Here is a 21275-nt window from a genome sequence, read left to right as displayed (position 1 = left end):
CCATTCCCCTAATCGCCTAAAAGCGGCACATAATTTATTAAGGTGTCTCCCTTTCCTGCACGGAAAAAGGCAGAACTCTTAATCACCCAGAGACAACTCTAGATTCTTATCAGCTCAGGGACAGGCATCAAGAGGAATCTACATAAAAAACCTTACGAAATAATCCTTGTCTGCCATTAGGTTCCCCCATATATTTATCTTCCCACAGTTTGCCGCTCCAAAAAGCCTAAACACGTTTTACTTTGTCTTATTGTTCTTTGCTAAGATACTGTATAAACCTCAAATTCTAACCACCAGTTTGACTGCCTCCTCACTGAGTTCTTCTAAATGTACGGGTGATGCACATATTAATAAAACTCCGTTTTTCTCGTTTTAATCTCTTTTCTCAGTTCTTTTGAAGGCCCAGTCACAGAACCTAAGTTGATACAGGAATTTTTTCCTTCCCTAAACCTCACACATGATTAGCCAACTTGTGACCTCCACTGACCTATAAGAACAAAACTTTGGTTAAATTTCTCTACTTGGCCTAGGCCTGTGAGTTTTGACCCCCTCTCAGCCTGAACCAGCATATAACTCCTCTCTAGGACAGGCTGACCTAGGCTAAAACACATCCAGGTCTACAGCGCTGCCACCACTACTCATCCTACTTCCCCGACCCAGTTACTCCCAGCCTTCTTTACTCCTCCCTAGACAAGGAGAGCCCTTCCCTGGCTACCTTCTGAGACCCTGCAGACCTTGTGGTCAGAGTGTTCTCCTGATTGCAGCAGTCCCTTCCCCACCTTGCAACGGTTCCTTTATTTTTCAATTGTGAGTGACTTTACTTTTCCGGGGAAGCTCTCCCCTTTCACATGGTACCTCAGCAACACCAGTGTAGGAAAAGAATGTATTTATACATCTTTCTACAAAACTACACACCTTCTCTGGCTATCATTCAAGGTTGCCTGTCGCTCGCTTGTAATCCAGGTGCTGCTTTAGTTATACCAACAATTATTATTTCCTAACTCTCTCCCCAAAAAGTGCTACACGTAGAACTACTATATAATTCAAACAGAAGGATAACATCAGACACATCCCTGAGGGAAGAACTCTCAAACTTCAATTGGCTTCACTAAGTCCCCTAACAGTTCCTGACAAGACAGTCGACGTGATCTCCTTCAGAGGAATGACCAATTGTTTTATTTTTTTTAAAGATTTTATTTTTCCTTCTTCTCCCCAAAGCCCTCCAGTACACAGTTGTGTATTTTTAGTTGTGGGTCCTTCTAGTTGTGCTATGTGGGACGCCGTCTCAGCATGGCTGATGAGCGGTGCCATGTCCACGCCCAGGATCCAAACCAGTGAAACCTTGGGCCACCAAAGCAGAGCGCGCGAACTTAACCACTCGGCCATGGGGCTGGCCCTACAAATTCTTATTACAGGGTTCATGTTCAAGCAATCCACTTCCCCATCCTTCTCTACTCCCCAACGAAACCACTTGTTAAACTTCCTGTTATTTTTCCTAATAATTACTGCCAATGATTTTTTTCTTTTGAACAATATCCACTGACAGAACATGAGGATTTTGCACTCTTTGTTCCAACATGCCCCTCTAACCAATGACCTCCCAACATACATAACAAATTATGGTTAAACCCACAGTGCTAATTCTTATATGAGTACTCTTTTTTTTTTTTTTTTTAGGAAGATTAGCTCTGAGCTAACATCTGCAGCCAACCCTCCTCTTTTTGCTGAGGAAGCCTGGCCCTGAGCTAGCATCCGTGCCCATCTCCCTCTACTTTATATGTGGGACGCCTGCCACAGCATGGCTTGACAAGCAGTGCATAGGTTCACACCCAGGATCCAAACGAGCGAACCCCAGGCTGCCAAAGCAGAACGTGTAAACTTAACCACTGCGCCACTGGGCCAGCCCCTTATATGAGTATTGTTCAAAGCTGAACCACATAGCCACAAGGGTTACATTTCCTATCTGGTACAATGTTTTGTTTTCCTAGGAGTTAATAATTACCTAATATTTTTTTTCTTTGGTGAGGAGGATTGGCCCTGAGCTAACATCTGTTGCCAATCTTCCTCTTTTTGCTTGAGGAAGATTGTCGCTGAGCTAACATCTGTGCCAATCTTCCTCTATTCTGTATGTGGGACACTGCCACAGCACAACTTGATAAGCGGTGTGTAGGTCTGTGCCTGGGATCCAAACCAGTGAATCCCAGGCCACCAAAGTGGAGTGCACCAACTTATCCACTACACCACCAGCCCAGCCGCAATAATTACCTAACTTTTTATACAATGAATTTACTTTCTTTTCCATGTAACATCACTTGGGTTTCACTGAAAATCATTGACAAAAGATACAAAATTCCTCTCAATAAAGCCAAAACATTAGGTAGCCTATAAGCTCCAGGAGGAGAATAATATGGAACGGAGACTGTAGGTGGCCCACAAAGCCTAAATTATTTACTATCTGGCCCTCTACAAAAAAAGTCTGCCCCTTATACTCTCATTTTAGTGAAGCATATCATACAGGAGCTTCCTTAAAAGGGTATATGGTAGGCAATTTTTTGAGAACCTCTATATGTAAAAAATGTCTTTATTCTACTCTCACATTTGACGAGTTGAGTATAGAACAATTGCTGTTAGCACCGTGGAGTGGATTCCGACTTCTTAGTGACCCCACACGCAGCAGAGCGGAACCCTGCCCGGTCTTTTTGTGACATCCTCTCACCAGACAATGCCCCACTGCTATTCACAGGGTTTTCACGGCCAATTTTTTCAGAAGTGGGTGGCCAGATCCTTCTTCCTAGTCTTAGTCTGGAAGCTCCGCTGAAACCTGCCCACCATGAATGACCCTGCTGGTATTTGCAATAACCAGTGGCACAGCTTTCCACATCACAGCTACATGCAGCCAGCACAGTATGACAACAGACAGAAGGGTGGTGACAGGTGGTGTGGTTCCCAGACTGGGACGCAGACCTGAACCTTGGTTGCAAAGGTGAGAGTGCTAAATCTTAACCACTAGGCCACCAAGGCTGACTCATAGAACAAGACACTGCAAATAATTTTCTCTTTGAATTTTGAAGACACTGTTTCTTAATTTTCTACCTTTCAGAGCGGCTCCTAAAAATTTCAATGCCACTATGATTCCTGATCCTTGTAAATTATGTGGGTTTTATGTCTCGGCAAGCTGTTTAGATCTTTTCTTTAAGATCTGAAATCTCACAATGATGTGGCGTGGTGAGGATTTTCCGTCTCCTTTATTTTTTCCATCATTCATTGTGCTGGGCTTTCATTAAGCCTTTTCACTATGGAAACATTCTTCAGAAGCTGGAAATGTCTTTTAGCACTTCCTGGATAACTTCTCCCCTCTATTTTCTCTGGTCTATTTGGCATTCCTATTATTTAGGTGTTGTTTGATGCTCTACTTGCCTTATCTTTTCTTTCCTACTATCTCTTTTTGTTCTATTTTCTGGGGTAAAATTTTAGCTTTATCTGCTATTGGATTTATTTTATTGCTACTATCACATTTGTAATTTCCAAGAGCTCTTTCTTATTCTCTAAATGTCACTTTTTATAGTTTCATATCCATTCTTCATGGAGGTACCATTACTCTGTAAAAGAGAAAAACAAACACAATAGAGAGTCTCTAGCTTCCCCTTGCTTTTCACCTTTGCCTTTTTCTTTGTACCCACCTCCCTCATCTAGAAAACTCTGACTAGCTGATAGAGCACAAGGTCTGCAAAACAATCCTTGGAAAACACTGTAGTGATAGCTATCAGGAGCCTGAGCAAAGGTACACAGATAGGAATGACCCATAGAAATAGGAAAAGAAACAAGATAAACAAATGTATTCAATCACTATGTTTCAACTGGAGGCGATGTGATTCCTTTGCTAGCTATTTATCTATGTTTCTTGAATTTCCCATCCTGTTTTCTTTACATAACAGGCAAAAGAAAAAGTGAGAATTTTTTAAAGCAATGTCATTCTTAAAGAGAAATAAAACAACATGCAGAAAGGAAATGCTCCTATCTTCCTTTGCTCCTCTATTCCTGTTCTGCTTCACATTTATTGTCTTTCTTATTGTGCCTCTAAAGTGCATTTTCTTTTTCCTTTTCTGACTCCTCTCTTTTAATAAAACTAGTTTGTCCCTGACTGGCAAATTTTATTTCTAACTTTTTATTGATGGTAGCAAAAAAACGGAGTTTGGGAAAGAGGACCAAGAAATAATTTGTTGAAATTTAACTTAAACATGCCATACATTTATAATAAATATTCAAAAGAATACTGCTTTCCTCATATCTTAAAAAGCAACACAAAGAGGATTCTGGGAAGATGGCAGAGTAGCAAGCACCAAGAATCTCTCTCCCAACCTACAGAACAGTTGCACTGGCAAAATCTGTCTGATGTGGTAACCTGGAACCTGTTGAAGGCTTGCAACTTCAGGGGAAGGCTTAGACGGTAAATTGTCATTAATTTAGGTCAATGTCAGCTCTTAGCACAGTAGCAGCTTCCTGTCCCTCACCCCCAAGCCCTTTGGCAGCAACTGGGCATATGTCACGGGAACAGCTTGCACTCAGCCTGTAGGAACCAGGGTGGACAAAAAGGACCCCACCCTCCAAACATCGGGGAATCTGTGCTCCAATCACTGATTACTGCTTCCCATCTCAGAGGTGCAAAGACACCAGCAGCCACTGTGGTTGCACCTCCCTCCACGGCTGCAAGCCCCATACTGTCTGGCAGAAGTGACTTCTAAGGAATTTAAAAGTCTGGTACCCCTTTTTCCTCTTTCATTTTTCTCTTTTCCCTCTTTTGAAAGCCAGACATTAAAGACTAGAACATTCAAAAGTAAACGCTAAAGGGGGAAACTAAAAAGCTACTGCATATACACAAGGAAAGATGCAGACTCAAAAATGACCTGAGAAGTTAAGCTTACAACTCATACTGAACTTTGACAAAGAGTCTACAAAATCAAAAAAAAAAAAGAGAGAGAACAATAAACAAAATAAAAAACAAAAAGCAGTAGACCCTGGGGAAGGGGAAGAATCTGATTTCCAAACTCACGACATTGTTAGATTCAAATGTCCAGTTCTCAAAAAAAATGACAAGGCATACACACAAACAAGAATGTATGGCCTCTTCAAAGGAAAAAAGTAAAGCAATGGGAACGGATCCTGAAAAAGTCCTGATGGCAAACACACTAGACTAAGTCTTTAAAACAACTGTCTTGAAGATGCTCAAAGAACTAAAAGAAGATCTGCAGAAAGTCAAGAAAATAATGTATGAACAAAATGGAAATATCAACAAAGACACAGAACACCTAAAGAGAAACCAAAAAGAAATTCTGGGGCCAGCCCCGTGGCCAAGTGGTTAAGTTCCCATGCTCTGCTTTGGCAGCCCAGGGTTTCGCTGGTTCACATCCTGGGCACAGACACGGCACCGCTCATCAGCCATGCTGAGGCAGCATCCCACATCCCACAACTAGAAGGACCCATAGCTAAAAAATATACAACTATGTACTGGGGGGCTTTGGGGAGAAGAAGGAAAAATAAATAAATGAAATCTTCCAAAAAAAAAAAAAAAGAAATTCTGGAGCTGAAAGTACAATAATTAAAATGAAAAATTCACCAGAGCTTTTCAAAAGCAGATTTGAGCAGGCAGAAGAAAGAATCAGCAAACTTGGAAGGATGTCTTAATGACTGTCATCCCCATTTTACTTAAAAGCAACTAAGGCTTAGACGTTATGTCATTTGGCCTTGAATAAGCAATATCTACACCATAGGATGGCGGAGAGTATTACCTGTGCCTGGCACTGTATTTGCCAGGAATACACCCAAAAAAATCAAATAGCATATTCAAATTAAAATAACTCAGTGAGGGTTTTATTTACAAAGGGATAAACTCACAAAGGACAGTGTAACAACCCGGCACTAGTAGCAACCAAAGATTTACCAACAAAAAGAAAAAAACAGCAAACTTGAAGAAAGGACAATGGAAATTATCAACTCTGAGGAACAGAAAGAAAAAAGATAGAAGAAAAATTAACAGAGCCTAAGGCATCTGTGGGACACCATCAAGTTGGCCAACATACACACTGTAGGAATGCCAGTAGGAAAAGAAACAGAGAAAGGGGCAGAGAAAATATTTGAAGAAATAATGGCTCAAAACTTCCCAAATTTAAGGAGGCGGCCCCATGGCCGAGTGGTTAAGTTTGCACGCTCCGCTTTGGCCCCAGGGTTCAGATCCTGGGTGTGGACATGGCACCACTCATTAGGTCATGTTGAGGTGGCATCCCACATGCCACAACTAGAAGGACCCACAACTAAAATATACAACTATATACTGGGGGGATTGGGGGAGGGAGAAAAAAAAAGCAGGGGAAAAAAAAGAGAGAAGAAGATTGGCAACAGTTGTTAGCTCATGAGCCAATCTTTTAAAAGAAAAAAAACTTCCCAAATTTGATGAAAGACGTGAATATAAATATCCAAGAAGTTCAAAAAACTCCAAGTAAGATAAACTCAAAGAGACCCATTCTGAGATACATTATAACCAAACTTTTAAAAGACAAACACTAACAGATAAGCCTGAAAGGAAAAAGAGAAAACTGATTTGTCACATACAAGAGATGCTCAATAAGATAATAAGGAGATTTTTCATTAGAAATTTTCAAGGCCAGAAGACTATGGGCTGATCCTTCAAAGTTCTAAAAGAAAAAACTGTCAACCAAAAATCCTATATCTGGCAAAACTTTCCCTCAAGAGTGAAACATTTACAACCTAACAAGCGACCATCAAAATACGTGACGCGAAAACTGACAGCACTGTAGAAATAGACAGTTCTACAATAACAGTTGGAGATTTCAATATCCCACTCTCAATAATGGATAAAATAACCCTACAGAAGATAAGTAAGGACATTCCCAGACAAACAAAACCTGATCAAGTTTGTTTACCACTAGAACTACCCTGCAAGAAATGCTCAAGGGAGTCATGCAGGGCGAAAGGAAAAAACACTAAACAGGAACATAATGCCATATGAATAAATAAGACTCTGGATAAAAGTGGGCAATTATGAAAGTTATCATCATCATAACTTTGGTTTGTAACTCCACTTTTTGTTATCTACATGATTTAACAGACTAATACATTTAAAAAAAAAAATTAGTCTAAAAGCCGGTATTATTCTAATTGTGGTTTCTAACTCCAAATTTTGTTTTCTACAAAATATAAAGAAAGATATATTTAAAATAATTATTAGTTTATGCTTTTGAACATAAAACATATAAAAATGTAATTTTTGACATCAAGAACTGAAAGAGGTGGGAATGGAACTGTAAAGGAACAGAGCTTTTATATTTTATTCAAGTTAAACAGGTAGAGATTCAAATTAGAGTACTATAATTTTAAAATATTAAGTGTAATCCCCATGGTAACCACAAAGAAAATAGCCATACCAAAGTAAACAAAAAGAGAATTTAAACATTTCACTACAAAAAAAATCAACCAAACAAAAAAGAGAGTAATGCAGGAAAGGTGGGACAAAAAAAGCTATAAGACATTTGGAAAATAAATAGCAAAATGACAAAAATAAATCACTCCTTATCAATAATTATTTTAAATTTATTTTTTTTTATTCCACCTGGGTTTATTCACCAAATGAATCAATGTTCTCTCTTATAAAATTTGTCATCAAAAAAATTAGTTTGGATGATGGCTGACTTTGTCTAATGTCTAACGAAGCTTTTGTGGTTAGTCTAAAGATATTTGTTTAGAACAAGCAAGTTAAATAGATGAAAGTAAGATTAAAACGTCAAAGGTGAACATTTTAAATAGTCTCTCCAAATCTTTTTGGTAACCTGTAATCTTAATGTTTTGCTGAGTTAAGTTAAATTCATTGAATATCAAGATCATTTCCAAATAAGAGGAAATACTAAAACATTACTGAACATAAATTTATCTACTTTTTGCTCCCTTCTACAGATGAATTAAAGATCTTTGGATCTATTAGTAAACATGTCCTGTGCCATGCTGAAAAATTTACTATGAGGAAGAATATGTTTCTAAATATTATAAAACATTTTTTATAATACATCTGTCAATCCACAGACACTAATGTAAAAGACTACTTGCTTCTTAGTTTTAACTAGAAATTAAAAATTTCTAAGGGCTAAAATTACTAACATATGTAATTAAAACTACTAAAAAATGAGGAAAATTAATTTTATGTATGGTCAGGGTGGGCTAAGATTGGAATAAATTTAATTCAGTAAATAAGTTTTAATATTAAAAGTAAGATGCTGCAAAATTAGTATTTTGTTTATTCTCTGTTTAAAGAACAAAGTTTTCTTGAATTATTATTCTGTTCTTGAGAATTTTATTTTTTAATTACTTTAAATTTAAATGGATTAAACACTTCAATCAAAAGACAGAAAGTAGCAGAATGAATTAAAAAAACATGATCCAACTAGATGCTGTCTACACAAGACTCACACTAGATCCAAAGACACAAACAGGTTGAAAGTCAAAGGACGGAAAAAGATTTTTCATGAAAATCCTATCAAAAAAGAGTAGGGTAGCTATATTAATATGAGAAAAAATAGACTTTAAGTCAAAAAAGGTACCAAGAGACAAAGCAGGACATTACATATTAATACAAGGTATAATACAGCTAGGAGACATAACCATTAGAAACATTTACAACCTAACAACTGACCATCAAAATACGTGATGCGAAAACTGACAGCACAGTAGAAACAGACAGTTCTACAATAACAGTTGGAGATTTCACTATCCCACTCTCAATGATGAATAGAATAACCCTACAGAAGATAAGTAAGGAATTAGAGACCTTGAACAGTTAACACAATAAAACCTCCTAGGTCTAACAGTCACATATAGAACACTCTATCCAACAACAGAATATATATGCTTCTCAAGGGCACACAGGACATGCTCCAGAATAGATCCTATTTTAGGCAACAAATTAAGTCTCAATAGATTTAGAAAGATACATATTACACAAAGCATCTTCTCTGACCACAATGGAATAAAGTTAGAAGTTAATAACAGAGGGAAAACTCAGAAATTTGTGGAAATTAAACAACACACTCAAACAGCCAACAGGCCAAAGAAGAAATCACAAGGAAAATTAGAAAATACTTAAGAGATGAATGAAAACAAAAATACAACATACAAAAATTTATGGAACACAACAAAAGGAGAGCTAACAGGGTAATCTGTAGCTATAAATGTTCACATTAAAAACAAAAAAGACCTCAAATCAATGATCTAACTTTATAATGTAAGGAAACAAAAAAAGAAGAAGAAACTAAACTCAAAGCTAACAGAAGGAAAGAAATAAAAATTAGAGCAGAGAAAATGATATACAAAAAGCAATAGAGAAAATCAATGAAACTAGAAGCTGATTCTTTAAAAAAGATCAATAAACTCTTAGTTAGATGGACTTAAAAAAAAGGAGATGGCTGGCATGGTGACATACTGGTTAAGTTCTTGTGCTCCCCATCGGCGGCCCAGGGTTTGGGGGTTCGGATCCTGGGCACGGACTTACACACCACTCATCAGGCCATGCTGTGGCGGTGTCCCACATACAAAACAGAGGAAGACTGCGACAGATGTTAGCTCAGCAACAATCTTCCTCAAGCAAAAAGAGGAAGATTGGCAACAGATGTTAGCTCATGGCCAACCTTCTTCACCAAAAAGAAAAAAAAGCTGATGATGATACAAATTACTAAAATCAGAAATGAAAGTGGAGACATTACTAACAATTCTACAGAAATAAAGAGGATTATAGTTGAGTACTATAAACATCTGTATGTCAACAAACTGGACAATCAAGACGAAATGGATAAATTCCTAGAAACAAAAAACCTACCAAGACTGAATCATGAAGAAACATACATTTTAATAGACCTATAATTAGTACGGATATTGAATCAGTAATCAAAAACCTCTCAACAAAGAAAGGCTCTGTACTTGATGGTTTCACTGGTGAATTCCAAGATACATTTAATGAAGAACTAATACCAATACTCCTCACACTTTTCTAAAAAATGGAAGCAAAGGGAACAATTTCTAATTTAGTCTATGAGGCCAGCATTATCCTGACACCAGAGCCAGACAAAGACACCATGAGAAAAGAAAACCAATATTCCGTATGAACTCTGATGCACAAATCCTCAACAAAATACTAACAAACCAAATTCAGTATATTAAAAAGATTATATACCATGACCAAGTGAGATTTACTCCTTAAGTGCAAGGATGGTTCAACACACAAATATCAGTCAATGTAATAACATTAACAGAATGAAGAAGAAAAAAACACGTGATCATCCCAACTGATACAAAAAAGCATTGACAAAGTTCAATATCCTTTCATGACAAAATCACCCAACAAACTAGGAATAGAAGGAAACTACTTCAACATAATAAAAGCCATATATGAAAAACCCAGATGAATATCATACATAATGGTGAAAGACTGAAACCTTTTCCTCTAAGATCAGGAACAAGAAAAGGATGTCCACTTTCACCATTTCTATTCTACAAAACACCAGAAGTTCTAAACAATTAGATAAGAAAAGTAAAAAAAGAAGATATCCAAATTGGGCAAGAAGAAGTAAAATTATCTCTGTTCACCTCATACACTGTTGGTGGGAACGCAAACTGGTGCAGCCACTATGGAAAACAGTGTGGAGATTCCTCAAAAAATTAAAAATAGAAATACCTTATGACTCAGCCATCCCACTACTGGGTATCTATCCAAAGAACTTGAAATCAGCAATTCCAAAAGTCCCATGCACCCCTATGTTCATCGCAGCATTATTTACAATTGCCAAGACATGGAAGCAACCTAAGTGCCCATCAACTGAAGACTGGATAAAGAAGATATGCTGTACATATACAATGGAATACTACTCAGCCATAGAAAAGAACAAAATCGTCCCATTCACAACAACATGGATGGACCTTGAAGGTATTATGTTACATGAAATAAGCCACATAGAGAAAGACGAACTCTGTATGACTCCACTCCTGGGTGGAACATAGAGACAAAGAGAACTGATTGGTGGTTACCAGGGGAAAGGGGGAGTGTGGGGAGGGCACAAAGGGTGAAGTGGTGCACCTACAACATGACTAACAATAATGTACAACTGAAATTTCGCAAGGTTGTAAACTATCATAATCTTAATAAAAAGTTAAAAAAAATTATCTCTGTTCACATATGGTATCACATATATGTAGAAAACCCTAAAGACTCCACAAAAAGACTGTTAGAGCAATACATGAATTCAGCAAAGTGGCAAGATACAAAGTCAACACACAAAAATCAGTTGCATTTCTCTACACTAGCAATGAACAATCTGAATAGGAAATTACGAAAACAATTCCATTTACAACAGCATCAAAAAGAATAAAATACTTAGGAATTGACCAAGGAGGCAAAAAGACTCATAAAATGGAAACTACAAAACATGGCTAAAAGAAATTAAAGAAAACAAATAAATGGAAACACATCCCATGTTCACGAATCAGAAGACTAAATATTGTTAAGATGTCAATACTACCCAAAGTAATCTACAAGATTCAATGCAATCGTTATCAAAATCACAATGATGTTTTTTGCAGAAATGGAAAATCTATCCTAAAATTCATATGGAACCTCAAGGGACTCCCAATAGCCATAATAATCTTGAAAAACAAGAACAAAGATGGAGGACACACTTCCTTATCTTAAAACTCACTACAAAGCTATGGTAAGCAAAACAGTGTGGTACTGGCATAAGGACAGACATGTAGATCAATAGAATAGAATAGAGAGGCCAGAAATAAATTCTCATATATACGGTCAATGATTTTTTTTTCTGCTTCTTCTCCCCAAATCCCCGCAGTACATAGGTGTATATTTTAGTTGTGGGTCCTTCTAGTTGTGGCATGTTGGACGCTGCCTCAGCATGGCCTAATGAGCGGTGCCATGTCCACGCCCAAAATCTGAACCAGCAAAACCCTGAGCCACCAAAGTGGAGCACGTGAACTTAACCACTCAGCCACGGGGCCGGGCCCATCGTCAATGATTTTTAACAAGAGTGCCAACACCATTCAATGGGGAAAGGACAGCCTTTTCAACAAATAGTGCTAGGAAAACTGGATATCCACATGCCAAAGAATGAAGCTGGACCTTTACCTAACACCATATACAAATATTAACTCAAAATGGATCAAAGACCTAAATGCAAGAGTCAAAATTATAAAACTCTTATAAGAAAACACAGGGGAAAATCTTCAAGACCATGACATTGGATATGGCAATGATTTCTTGGATATGACACCAAAAGCACAGGCTACAAGGGCTGGGCCAATGGTGAGGTAGGTAAATTTGGCACACTCTGCTTCAGTGGCCTGGGTTCACAGGTTCAGATTCCGGGCATAGACCTACACTACTCATCAGCCATACTGTGGCAGCGACCCACATATAAAGTAGAAGAAGACTGGCACAGATGTTAGCTCAAGGCTAATCTTCCTCAGGAAAAAAAAAAAAAGCACTGGCAACAACAAAATAGACAAACTGTACCTCACTAAAACTAACGTATGTTGTGCATCTAAAGACACTAGCAATAGAACGAAAAGGCAAACCACAAAATTGGAGAAAATATTTGTAAATCAATATCTAATAAGGGATTAATATTCAGAATATTTAGAGAACTCCTAAAACTCAACAAAAAAAACAATCTGCTTAATTCAAAAGTGCACAAAGAACTTGAATAGACAGTTCTCCAAAGAAGATATACAAATGCCCAATAAGCATACGGAAAGATGTTCAACACCACTAACAATTAGGGAAATACAAATCAAAAACAAAAGGAGCCATCACTTCACACCCATTAGGATGATTATAATGAAAAAAACAAAAATAACATATGTTGATGAAGATACAGAGAAAGTGAAACCTTGCGCACTGCTGGTGGCAATAAAATGGTGCAGCTGCAATGGAAAATAGTATAGTGGTCCTCAAAAAGTTGAAAATAGAATTACTGTATCATCCAGGAATTCCACTTCAAGGTATACACCTCAAAGAATTGAAAGCAGGGTCTCAAAGAGATATTTGTACACCCAAGCTCGTCACAGCATTACTCATAATAGTAAAACGTGGAAGCAACCCAAGTATTCATCGATAGATGAAGGGATAAGCAAAATATTGTGTGTATACTTACACAAACACACACACATACACACACATTCACAATGGAATATTACTCAGCCTAAAAAGGAAGGAAATCCTGACATGTTACAATATGGATGAACCTTGGGGACATTATGCTAAGTGAAATAAGCCAACCATAAAAAGGCAAATACTGAACGATTCCACTTATATGAGGTACATAGAGTAGTCAAATTCAGAGAGAAAGGAGAACGGTGGTTGCTAGGGGCTGAGGGGGAAGTGGGAAATGGGGAGTTACTGTTCAAGGGGTATACAGCTTAAGTCTTACAATATGAAGAGTTCTGGAGATGGATAGTGGTGATGTTAGCACAACATTATAAATGTATTTAACCCACTGAACTATACACTTAAAATGGTTAAGATGGTAAATTTTATGTTATGTGCATTTTCCCATAATAAAAAAACCAATGCATCTATTAAAAATCATAAAAATTTATACTAAAATTGATGCATATTCTTCTATTTAAATAAAGTTGATTTTTAAAAAAGAATAAATAAAAAAACCTGAATAGTAATATAACCAGAACACACACAAAAAAAGGCAATACAAACAACAAATATTTATTCATTTTATTTACATATCATTAAGGAAAGAATGAATTTTTAAAAAGCAATAAAGAATGAGAAAAAGAAAACTGATGAACTGCAAGTTCATTTCCTAAAAAAAATATTGGTCTCAATGTCTCTCCCATTTCAAGCTGTCTGTTTCGGGTTGAATTGTGACTCCCAAAAAAGATATTCTAAAGTCTTAACCCCCAGTATCTCAGAATGCTACTTTATTTGGAAATATTGTCTTCATAGAGGTAATCAAGTTAAAATGAAGTCAAGAGGTTAGGCCCTAACACATTGTGACATGTCCTTATAAAAACGGCAAATTGAACACAGAAGCAGACATACACAGAGGGAAGACAATGTGCAGACACACGGGAGAACATGTAAACATGGAGCACTGCAGTGATGCACTCAAAAGACAACGCCCGAAGAAGAGGAGAGACATGAAACGGATCCTTTCCTAGTGCCTTCAGAGGAAGCACGGCCCTGCTAACATCTTGACTCACATGACGTGTGAATGGATTGAGCAGTCTAATCACAAGGCAGAGACTGTCAGAGTAGATGAAAAAAATCAAGACCTGCTATGTTCTGAATGTTTGTCCCCCCCAAAATTCATACGTTGAAACTCTAACCCCCAAAGTGATGGTATTAGGAGGTGAGGCCTTCGGGAGGTGATTAGGTCGTAATGGGAGAACTCTCATAAATGGGATTAGTGATCTTATAAAAGAGACTCAAGAGAGACCTCTTCCACTCTTTGAGGACACGGCAAAAAGATGGCTACCTATGAACCAGGAAGCCCTCACCAGATACTAAATCTGCCATGCCATGACGCTGGTCTTCTCAGCCTCCAGAATTATGAAAAATAAATATTCTTCGTTTATAAGCCACCCAGGCTATGGCATTTTGGTACGGCAGTCCAAGCAGACTGAGACAGGATCCAACCATACGCTCTAAACTAGAGACACACTTTGGATTCAAAGAAATAAATAGGTTCAAAGTAAAAGGATGGAAAAAGGTATACCATGTAAACAGCAACCTTAAGACAGGTGGAGTGGCTGTATCAATATCAGATAAAATAGACTTTAAGGCAAAAAAAAAAATGTTAGTAGACACAATAAGGGACATTTCATCGATAAAAGTGTTAATTCACCAGGAAAATATAACAATTATAAATATACATATACCTAATAACAGGACCACAAATACATTAAGCAAAAACTGACAAAAACGGGAGGGAGAAATTAACAATTCAATAATAATAGGTCAATACTTCAAAACTCCAGTCATGATAATGGATAAAACAACTAGACAGAAAATCATCAAGGATACAGAAGGCCTGAATAGCACTATCAACCAACTCAATCTAACAGACATGTACAGAACACTCCACCCAACAGGAACAGAATTCACATTCTTCTGAAACACACAGAACATTCTCCAAGAAAGACTATATGCTAGGTCATAAAACAAACCTCAATAAATTTACAGGAAGTAAAATCATACAAAGTGTTCTCAAACCACAAAGAAATTCAATTAAAAATTAACAACAGCGGCTGGGGGGCTAGCCCAGTGGCGTAGTGGTTGAGTTCACACGCTCCGCTTCGGCACCCAGGGGTTCACCAGTTCAGATCCTGGGAGAGGGACCTACACACCACTTATCAAGCCATGCTGTGGCAGGCGTCCCACATATAAAATAGAGGAAAATGGGCACAGATGTTAGCTCAGGGCTAATCTTCCTCAAAAAAAAAAACTAACAACAGGGTCTGGCCCGGTGGCATAGTGGTTGAGTTCGCACACTCCACTTTGGTAGCTGGGGGTTGGCAGGTTCAGATCCTGTGTGCAGACCTACACACCACTCATCAAGCCATGCTGTGATGGTATCTCACATACAAAATAGAGTAAGACTGGCAGAGATGTTAGCTCAGGGCCAATCTTCCTCACCAAAATAAATAAATAAATAAATAACAGTAGATAAATAAGTCACGATAATGTAACGTACAGCACGGAGACTACAGTTAATAATATTGTATTGCATACTTGAAAGTTGCTAAGAGAGTAAATCTTGAAAGTTCTCATCAAAAGAAAAAAAACTTGTTACTATGTATGGTAATGGATATTAACTAGACTTAATTGTGGTGATCATTTCACAAAATATACAAATATCAACTCATTATGTAGTGAACCTGAAATTAACACAATGTTATATGTCAATTATATGTCAATAAAAAAATTAAGAGAAGGAAACCTTTGAAACTTAAAAATATGCAGAAATTAAACAACACACACTTTTATAACAAATGGGTCAAAGAAATCATACCAGAAATTAGAAAATACTTTTGAGATTAAAGAAAAGAAAATCACAACATACCAAAATGTATGGAATGCAGCTAACGTTGTGCTTAGAAGAAATTCAAAACAGTAATGCCTATATTAGAAAAGAAGACAAATCTCAAATCAATAACCTAAACATACACCTTTAGAAATTAGAAAAAGAAGTGCAAACTATGTTCAAAACAAGCAGAACAAAGAAAATAAGATTATAATGGAAATAAATGAAATTATAGAAAACCAGTAGAGGAAACTGATGAAACCAAAAGTTGGTTCTCTGAAAAGATGAACAAAATTAACAAATCTTTAGGTAGAATAAACAAAAAAAGAGAGAGAGACTCAAATTACAAAAGTCAGGAATAAAAGAGGGGTTATCACTAACAACATCACAGAAATTTAAAAGATTATAAGAGAATATTATGAGCAAATGTATGCCAACAAATGATTTACATAAAATTCACAAATTCCTGGAAAGACACAAGCTATGAAAACTGACTCAAAATTGAATACAGCTATTAACAAGACAAAATTTGAATTTGTAATTTGAAAACTTCATATACACACACACAAGGCTAATGACCAGATGGCATCATTGGTCATTTTTACCAAACATTTAAAGAAGAATTAATACCAATCCTCCAAAGACTCTTCCAGAAAACAAAGGAAAAGAGAACATTTCCAACTCATTCTACAAGGCCAGCATTAGCCTGATTCCAAAGCCAGACAAAGACAGCATAAGAAAGCAAGAGACAAATTACGCTTCTGAATACAAACATAAACATCCTCAACAAAATCCTAGCAGGCTGCATCCAGCAACATATAAATGGGATCATAAACTAAGATCTAAAAATCAATTTATGTAATACATTATATTAATAGGGAACACAAATTACATGATACAAATGCAGAAAACGCATTTGACAAAATCCAACACACACTTGTGACGAAAAGCCTCCAACAAATTAGGAATAGAAGAGAACTTCCTCAACATGAAAAAGGGCATCTCTTGTCTGTTCCGGCTACTATAATAAAATACCATAGATTGGGCGGCTTATAAACAACAAACATTTATTTCTCACAGTTCTGGAGACTGGGAAGTCCAAGATCAGGGTGCCAGCCAGCGGGGTCAGGTTCTGGCCAAGGCCCTCTTCTGGGTTGCAGACTGCTGACTTCTCACTTGTCCTCACACGGTGGAAGAGACTAGGAAGCTCTGTGAGGTTTCTTTTATAAGAGCACTAATTTCATTCACGAGGGCTCCACCCTCGTGACTTAAGCACCCCTCTCAAGGGCCCTACCTCTAAATACTACCACACTGCGCATTAGGATTTCAACATAGGAATTTTGTGAGGACACAACCATTCAAACCATAGAAAGGCATCTATGAAAAACCTATAGCTAACATCAATCATACTTAATGGTGAAATACGGAATGCTTTCCCTCTCAGAGTGGGAACAAAACAAAGATCTTCATTCTCACCACCTCTGTTCCACACTGTACTAGATGTTCTAGCCAGAACAATTTGGCAAGGGAAAAAAATCAAAGGCATCCAGTTGGAAAGGAAGAAGTAAAACTGTATTTATTTGCAGATAACATGATCTTGTATATACAAAATTCCACAAAATCTACTAAAAACTTGCAGAACTAATAAGACTTAAACAAGATTACAACATATAAGGTCAACATACATAAATCAATACAATTCCTATACACTAGCAATGAACAGTCTGACGATAAGATTTTTTTTAATTCCATTCAAAATAGCATCAAAAAAAAGAAAATACATGGGGATAAATTTAACCAAAAAAGTCCGAGGCACACCAAAAACTACACAACACTGTTGAAAGATATTGAAGAGGACCTAAATAAATGAAAAGATATCCCACATTCACAGATTGGAAGACAATATTGTTAAGATGGCAGTATTCCCCAAATTGGTCTACCAATTCAATACATCCTCTATCAAAATCTTTGTTGGCTTTTTCATTAAAATTGACAACTTGACTCTAAAATTCAACTGAAAATGCAAGGAACCCGTAATGACCAAAACAATCTTGAAAAATACAACAAAGTTGGAAGACTCACACTTCCCAATTTCAAAACCTACTACAGAGTAGCAGTAATCCAGACAGAGCAGTAACTGGCATAAGGACAAACATATAGAACAATGGACTAGAATTCCAAATCCAGAAACAAACCTTTATATTTATAGTCAATTGATTTTTGACAAAGGTACCAAGAAAACTGGTACCTTTTCAACAAATGGTGCTGGGACAATTGCACATTCACAAACAAAAACACAAATTTGTATGCTTATCTCATACCATACCCAAAAATTAACTCAAAATGGATAAAAGACCTAAATCTAAGAGCTAGAACTATAAATCTCTCAGAAGAAAACACAGGAGTAAATCATCATGACCTCAGATAAGGCAATAGTTTCTTAGATATAACAACAAAACCACAGCAACAAAAGAAAAATAGATAAATGGGCCTTCAAAATGAAAAAACTTTTGTACTTCAAAGGACACCATTGAGAAAGTGAAAAGCTGAATGAAAGGAAATATTTGCAAATCATATATCTGATAAGGACTTGTATCCAGAATATATAAAGAACTCTTACGACTCAACAACAAAGAGATAAAACAACACAATTTAAAAATGGGCAAAGGATCTAAATAGACATTTCTCCAAAGAAGATATACAAATGACCAGGAAGCACATGAAAAGACACTCAATGTCATCAGGAAATGCATATCAAAACCACAATGAGATAGCATTTCACACCCACTAAAACACCTATGGAAAGGAAGAAGGGAAGGAAAATAAGTATTGGTAAGGATACGGAGTCACCATCACGTTTATTTCCTACAATTTACTTGAAAGGGAAGAATAAGACTAAGTAGTTATAGAGTGCTCTGACATAAATTCAAGAACTTCAATTAGACTTCTAATTTGTATGATCTCCAATAATTATAATTTTTACTTTGCTGTCATTTTTTTTATTCATTCACTATTTTAAAAAAGAAAATTCATTACCCTTTTGTAAAATAACTTTTTAATCATTTACTGATGTCCGACCCTGAAATGCTCTAAATTCCTTTCGATAATAATTGCAATTTGAATCCCCCAGATATTTAAGTCCAGTATATCCACGATTCACTAATACTTTGACTATAGGACTACAGTTATATAGAACCAAAGATTTCACTGCAGACCACAAATCATAAATGAAGTATTTTAATCAGTCTATATGACTCTTGCTTTATCAGGTAAAACTTATTGGAATGTTCTGAATGCACAGAAACAAGGAATTAGGACAACTTAGAATCACAGACAGTTAGAGCTTGGAAGGAGCCTGAGAGGCCACTGAATTCAATTCTTGTATTTTAAAAGTTGTGGTAATTGGACCCAAAGAGGTTCCACGAATCACCCATGGTCACACTACTTACACACAATCTAAGCCCATCCTATGTCACACACACATGGATCTTACCTTTCTGGTGATGTCTTACAAGTGACAGGACGCCCACGGACACCTTTTTTACTTTTATGATCTAGAGAGAGGACCTTATTTCTTAGGCTTCTTTTCCACTAGGAAAAAAATGGAATATTAATAATAAATATAGCAATATGATAATTAAGAGGCATTAAAATTTTCTTTTTACTTAGAAATTCAAGATAAACAGCCAAATTCACAGTAGTTCGCAGAGGAAAAATAACTGCAATCTACAAAATACCCAGCTCTTTCGCGAGTGCAGAGATATAAGTCCACTAAAAACAGAAGGAAGACATTTAAAAAGTTCAGGGTAACTTTAGTCAGGAAATCAACATTCTGAGATTCCAAAGCTTACATAAGTATTAAAAATTCTGAATATGTTGAAAGGAAATAATAAAAATTACTACACGCCAAGTTAAATACCGTCTGTGATTCTGAAGCAACTGCATTTACAACAATTGAAAGGGATTACAACTGGTTCCCTATGAACTGCTGCATGGAAAGTTTTAAGAAAGTGTCAGACATCTTACTAACAGGGTTTAGATTTAATATGATTAGAAAAAAAAGTTAAAATTGATTTATTTTATATACCGTGTGAATCTACGCAAATAAATTTTTTATATTCTCTATATATTCATTTCCTTATCTGAAAATGCAGTAATAGTAGCTATCTCACAAGGATGTATGATGATTATATATGCAATACGTTTAAAACACTGTCTTCCTCAAAGGGATATTTGTACTCCCATGTTCACAGCAGCATTGTTTACAATAGCTAAATGGAAGCAACTCAGGCATCCCACCAACGGATATATGGATAAACAAAATGTGGTATATACATATAATGAAATATTATTCAGCATTAAAAAAGAAGGAAATTCTGACACATGCTACAACACGGATGAACTTTAACAACTGTGAGATGATAGAAAACATATATATTGGTCTCTGCCCCCAGTTCCCTGCACAGAGCTCCTAAAACACTTAGAATTTCCTGGGTTACAGGAGCATCTTTTGCTACATTTGGTCTTTGACTCTGAATCCTGACACAGGGATCCTGAAACCTTTAATTTCCTGGGTGACAGGAATATCTTTTGTACTATTCAGACAATTCTAGGTGGAGTCTTGGATGAGGGCTGGTCACCAGAAAGATTAAGCCAAGATTAGAAGCTTGGAATTTTCAGCCCTGCCCCTCATTCTCCAGAGAGGTGAGAGGGGCTGGAAATCGAGTTAATAATTGACCGTGCTTACATGAGGAAGTTTCCATAAAAATCCCAATAGTATGGGGTTTGGAGAGCTTTCAGATTGGTGAACACATCCAGGTACAGGGAGGGAGACGTACTGCAACTCCAAGGGAACAGAAGCTCCTGCACTCAGGACCCTCCCAGACCTCACTCTGTGTATCTCTTCATCTGTATCCTTTATCATATCCTCTAATAAAGTGGTCGATGTAAGGGTTTCCCTGAGTTCTGTGAACTACTCTAGCACAAATTAATCGAACCTGAGGAAGGGGTCCTGGGAACCTCAGATTTATCTCCAGTTGGTCAGAAGCACAGGTGACAACCTGGCCTTGTGATTAGCATTGGAAGTGGGGTGGGAACAGTCTTGTGGGACTGAGCCCAGTGGGATCTGACACTATCTCAAGCAGATGGTGTCACAACTGAGTTAAACTA

At 37.0% G+C, this 21275-nt stretch overlaps 1 protein-coding gene across 7 annotated transcripts in view; it reads right to left on the bottom strand.

Annotated features, from left to right (window-relative positions):
- The window catches only part of SENP7 (SUMO specific peptidase 7), a 141945-nt gene that overhangs the window by 79913 nt on the left and 40757 nt on the right, over window positions 1–21275 (bottom strand). For 5 of the 7 annotated variants that reach the window (XM_070582009.1, XM_070582011.1, XM_070582012.1 and 2 more), the window contains exon 4: window positions 19600–19697. In XM_070582009.1, coding sequence (XP_070438110.1) covers window positions 19600–19697 — 98 coding nt within the window. Of the gene's footprint in view, window positions 1–16145; window positions 16203–19599; window positions 19698–21275 lie in introns of all 7 variants that reach the window. The other 2 variants (XM_070582008.1, XM_070582010.1) reach the window with 1 other exon arrangement.

Source organism: Equus przewalskii, chromosome 18, assembly GCF_037783145.1.
Source record: "Equus przewalskii isolate Varuska chromosome 18, EquPr2, whole genome shotgun sequence".
Taxonomy (NCBI): domain Eukaryota; kingdom Metazoa; phylum Chordata; class Mammalia; order Perissodactyla; family Equidae; genus Equus; species Equus przewalskii.
The sequence above is the reverse complement of the archived record's forward strand: the minus strand, read 5'-3'. Positions and strand labels throughout refer to the sequence as shown.